The following is a 4,521-nucleotide window of genomic DNA, read 5'->3' on the forward strand; positions in this document are numbered from 1 at the left end:
GCTGGGTGGCGGCCTGGCGTCGCCAAGGAGGGCGCGGGTTTGGAGCCGCTTTTCTTAAATTCTGTAGTGGTGGTTTATAAATAAACGCTTTCTGGCACCATGTGGCTGTCCCCTGCTCCCGCGTGGGTAACTTTACGGTTGCTGCTTCCCGTCATCGCCATCACAAACTGCTGTTTTCTCTGGCGGCCCTGATCAGGGAGAGAGGCCGGACTGGGAAGATGCGCTCTTCAGTGTTAAATAAAGAAATCAGCTATAAGATGAACTTGCATAAGAAGAACTCGGATGCCTTGGTGTGTACTTCCTCACTGCGTTTCAAACCCGGTCCTGCTGTTGGAACATGCTGGCGTAATCTTGGTGCCGCGTTCTCCACACCCACAGGCTTCTTCAGCCCCACGCCGTCCCAGGCTGGAATCTGCCAAGGAGCAGATCCTGTGCTTTGGTACCTCGTCAACGCACGTTACGCTCGCTGCCTCTGTACCTGTAACTGGTGACTTTGTTGTTGTAAGAAACAGTTGTTCAGATACTTGGCTAATGAATTAAACGGCAAAAGCAAAATCAGAGTTTAGTGGAAATGATAAGTAAATTCAAATAAGAAGAGAAATTACAGCTTTAAGAGTCTTGTGAAAGTGAGCAGCCATAAAAGCTGAGCATTGTTGGGGAGAGAGAAACCCTGTGAAGAAAAATACTAATGGTGAAGACCTTCACGGATGCACCTGAGTGTGGGGAGGTGGCTGTGTCCCTGTGCACAGCTGCGCAGGACTAGATTGACTGCCTAAAAGGCAGTGGAGAGGAGGGGGAGCTGGCAAGAAGTTTGCTTAGGAAGTGAGGTAGCACTTGATGGAAAGGGAACAAAGGACATTGCTGCTAAAGGAGCTGTTTGGGAGCTGCTTCACTGGAGCTAAACAGCTGTGGAAGGCTTCTGATGGTCTTCTGGGAGCACCGTGGAACTGCACCCTTTGGGGCTTCACTGACTAGTCTTCACCGTGGCTAGAAGAGAGGAACCTGGGGCAGCAGCTGATTAAACAGATGATAGCAAAAACCTTGGGTGCTGTGGCTAACTACAAGCAAACAGTAACTTACAGTTTTACAGTAGCGGATGGTTAAAATCAGTGAACTTCACTTTGCCGCTGACTGAAACGCATAATAGTTAATATTCTCCCCGAGTTTCTGAACTTAATGATACACTTGTCAAATTCCAGGCTCTACAGAGTAAAGAGAAAAAAATGTGGTTTGAGGCTGTCTGAAAAGTCAAGACAGAAACAATAAATGTTCCTTTTGTTTTTTAGCTGCATGAAAATTATTCTGTTCACTGTGAAGTACTTCTGTGGCCATTGCATCGTGCTGGAGAGGAGTCTTGGACTCTGGGGAGATGGCTGCTACTACCAGCCTCAAAGAATGTGTCTGGTATGCATCCCAGTCCCAAATTGCCCCCAGAAGAGTGGGCCACATAAGTTGTCTTGGTGGGCTGCAGATTAAGTTACACCCCTGCTCTCAACATCGGATTCTGACTTTCAATGTTTGACATACATGTGTATGATTGGGAGACTAAGAAATTGATTTTGTGAAACACTGGATGAATTGTTCCCAGCTTGAAATGCAGTGAAGTTAATAATGTACTAACTACTAATTCTTCTGGCAGTGAATTCGGAGTTCCTGGTCTGGATTATCATAGGGCTGGGTCTCTCACAATAATGAGCCTATCCCTATTGTTCAGCAGTTTCATTGTTCCAACACAAGGCCACTGCTGCTAATTGCTTAAGGCTGCTACACTTCTGACAGCAAAAAAGAGTGGGAGGTGAAGGGTGAAGTCCTTTGCGATGGCAGTTTGCGGCTGGGAAGAAAGGGGAGAGGAAAAACATTTTGAGCCTGTCTCTGAACTTAAAGTCCTGACAAAAACTATTGATATAGTGCCCTATGGAAACTCCTGCTCTGGAAGTGTCAAATTTTGTCTTCCCCCCCCCCCACATCCTCCAGTTGCACAGTATTCCTAAACTGCTTTTATTCTGGACCTTCGTCACCAACCCACTCGTTTCCCATACCCTGCTTTCAATTCCCAGTTCAACTCCCCTGGGTCAGTGCTGGCATGCCAGTTATCTGCAGTTGTTTTCTGGTCACTCCAGAAGCAGAAAAATGGGATTTGGTACGGCTATCAGGAATTTTATTTTTCCTAAATGTCACAGAGGTAGCCAGTGCCAGTTATCTTTGGTCCTCTTTGCTCTGTTAGCTCTTCCTCTGGCTTCTTCATTCTTACTCTGTCAAGTATGAGACAGATAGTAGGAGCTGGAAGTGGAAGTGAGGGAATGATGTCCGCACTCTTTCTGCACTCTTGGGTCTCACCCCCGGCTCCTTTCGACCTGGCACTTTTATCAGCTAGGAAGGGGGGAGAATGGCAGTAGGAAGTGACACATAACTGTGAGGGGATGGCGGTGGTTGCTGCCATCCTGCTTGTATTGCTGCTTTGGAGATACGCACATAAGAGGGGATGGTGGGAAGAGAAATGGGGGTGCTGGTGGGAATAGGTCCTGAGAGTCATTCACTTCCCCCCTGCCTCCTCCAACCACACACACAGAAGGGGGGCGATGGCTGAGGAGATTTAGGGACATAAGGGAGTCTTTGCAACCATTCTTACACGTTCTGGGTGGTGAAAGCTTAGCTTGTATTACTGTGTTTTCAGTGTGCCTAGTTGTAACTTGTTGGCTCTGTGGCTACCCGCAAAAAATAATAAAAAAAATAAATAAAGCGTTGGGAAAGCAATCTTGTACTGGCAAGAATAGCAGGATAGTACTGGTGTCGTGGTTTAACCCCAGCTGGCAACTAAGCACCACACAGCCGCTCGCTCACTCCCCCCCAGTGGGGTGGGGGAGAGAATCGAATGAATAAAAGTGAGAAAACTCATGGGTTCAGATAAAGACAGTTTAATAGGTAAAGCAAAAGCCATGCACACAAGCAAAGCAAACCAAGGAATTCATTCCCTACTTCCCATCGACAGGCAGGTGTTCAGCCATCTCCAGGACAGCAGGGCTCCATCACGCATAACGGTTACTTGGGAAGACAAACGCCACCACTCCGAATGTCCCCCCCTTCCTTCTTCTTCCCCCAGCTTTATATGCTGAGCATGATGTCATATGCTATAGAATATCCCTTTGGTCAGTTGGGGTCAGCTGTCCCGGCTGTGTCCCCTCCCAGCTTCTTGTGCACTCCCAGCCTACTCACTGGTGGGGGGGTGTGAGAAGCAGAAGAGGCCTTGGCTCTGTGTAAGCACTGCTCAGCAGTACCTAAAACATCCCTGTATTATCAGCAGTGTTTCCAGCACAAATCCAAAACACAGCCCCATACTAGCTACTATGAAGAAAATTAACTTCATCCCAGCCAAAACCAGCACGACTAGTTAGTCTTTTTTAGTTTTTGTTGTCTTGAAACCTGATGTTCAACCAAGATGATGCTGGCAGCAAGCACAGAAAATGTCCAAAGTCAGTTGGCAGCTTAGTATTAAGCCCAAAAATCGTGTCCCAACTCCTAGTAGGAAGCGGAAAGATGTTGCAAGAGTACTGTGCAAGTGCCAAGAAGAACTTGAATATCAAGTTCTGTAATTTACCTGATATGCAGAGGAGTAATTATTCACAAGGCAAGTGGAGCACAGGATAAATTTAGTGTTATCTCAAGCCATGCACCACTGCATCTTGGAAATGTGCCTAATCCTAGTTCTGTAGAGAATTAGCTCTGGATTAACTTCACCAGCAGAAACCTGTCTTAGATCTGCCTGGGAAACATCTGGAGATCGCAACCTTTGACACGAGCTTTGTGTAGGAATAAGGGTACCTACTGGTCAGAGCATTGGTACATTCTAGCTATCCCAAACTGTACCATGGCACCATGAACAACTGTAGTGACAAAGTGGCATGAAGTGGAAATGACATGATGTTTTCCTGGCATAAAATGGGGACCAAATTTGACCTCAACTGTTTGGAGTTAATGACTGTTGTAACTGTGTAAGAGTGGCCAGAGTCCTCTTTTTAAAGCATATTCAGCCAAAGGTGGATCTTTGGAACAAAAAGCTAACTTATCACAGAGATGGATGTAGGCACAGCAGTCTGTCTCCTGCTTACGCTTCTTTTCAGTGCCTGTTCCCCAGGCGGGCTTGGCAGCACTGGGCTAAGCACCAAAGTTTCCAATACGTGGCAGAACTAAGCGTCTTAAAATGGAATTGACAACAGATAGGCCCAGTTCTGTGATGACTGAAGAAAACTGGTATTAGAAACTTGTAAGAGCTGCTTTGCCAGGCTGCTGGGACCACTAACAGAACAGACACTGTTCAAATGAGAATGTTTGCCGTGCAGAGAGCCAGTTACCCGTATGCAGTGTTGCAATATTGCCGTTGCAGAGCTAGATTTTGTATCCTGTGTGGTTAAATCCCACATATCTCTGATTCAAGACTTCAGACATATTCAGGTTGGGGATCTGCAGCCCAGAACTTTCTGCTGGGCTGGTTGCCCGTACTGCAGAAGGAAATAAATGGGTGGC

The 4,521-nt window shown here is 46.8% G+C and overlaps 1 protein-coding gene across 1 annotated transcript in view; it reads right to left on the reverse strand.

The window, feature by feature from the left end:
* SPTLC1 (serine palmitoyltransferase, long chain base subunit 1) overlaps nt 1–155 on the reverse strand; it is a 41,158-nt gene extending 41,003 nt beyond the window's left edge. The window contains exon 1 of the mRNA XM_009325375.1: nt 99–155. Coding sequence (XP_009323650.1) covers nt 99–155 — 57 coding nt within the window. The remainder of the gene's footprint in view (nt 1–98) is intronic.
* Between the last annotated feature and the right edge of the window lie 4,366 nt (nt 156–4,521).

The sequence above is a fragment of the Pygoscelis adeliae genome, unplaced genomic scaffold (assembly GCF_000699105.1).
Source record: "Pygoscelis adeliae isolate BGI_AS28 unplaced genomic scaffold, ASM69910v1 Scaffold336, whole genome shotgun sequence".
Lineage (NCBI taxonomy): Eukaryota > Metazoa > Chordata > Aves > Sphenisciformes > Spheniscidae > Pygoscelis > Pygoscelis adeliae.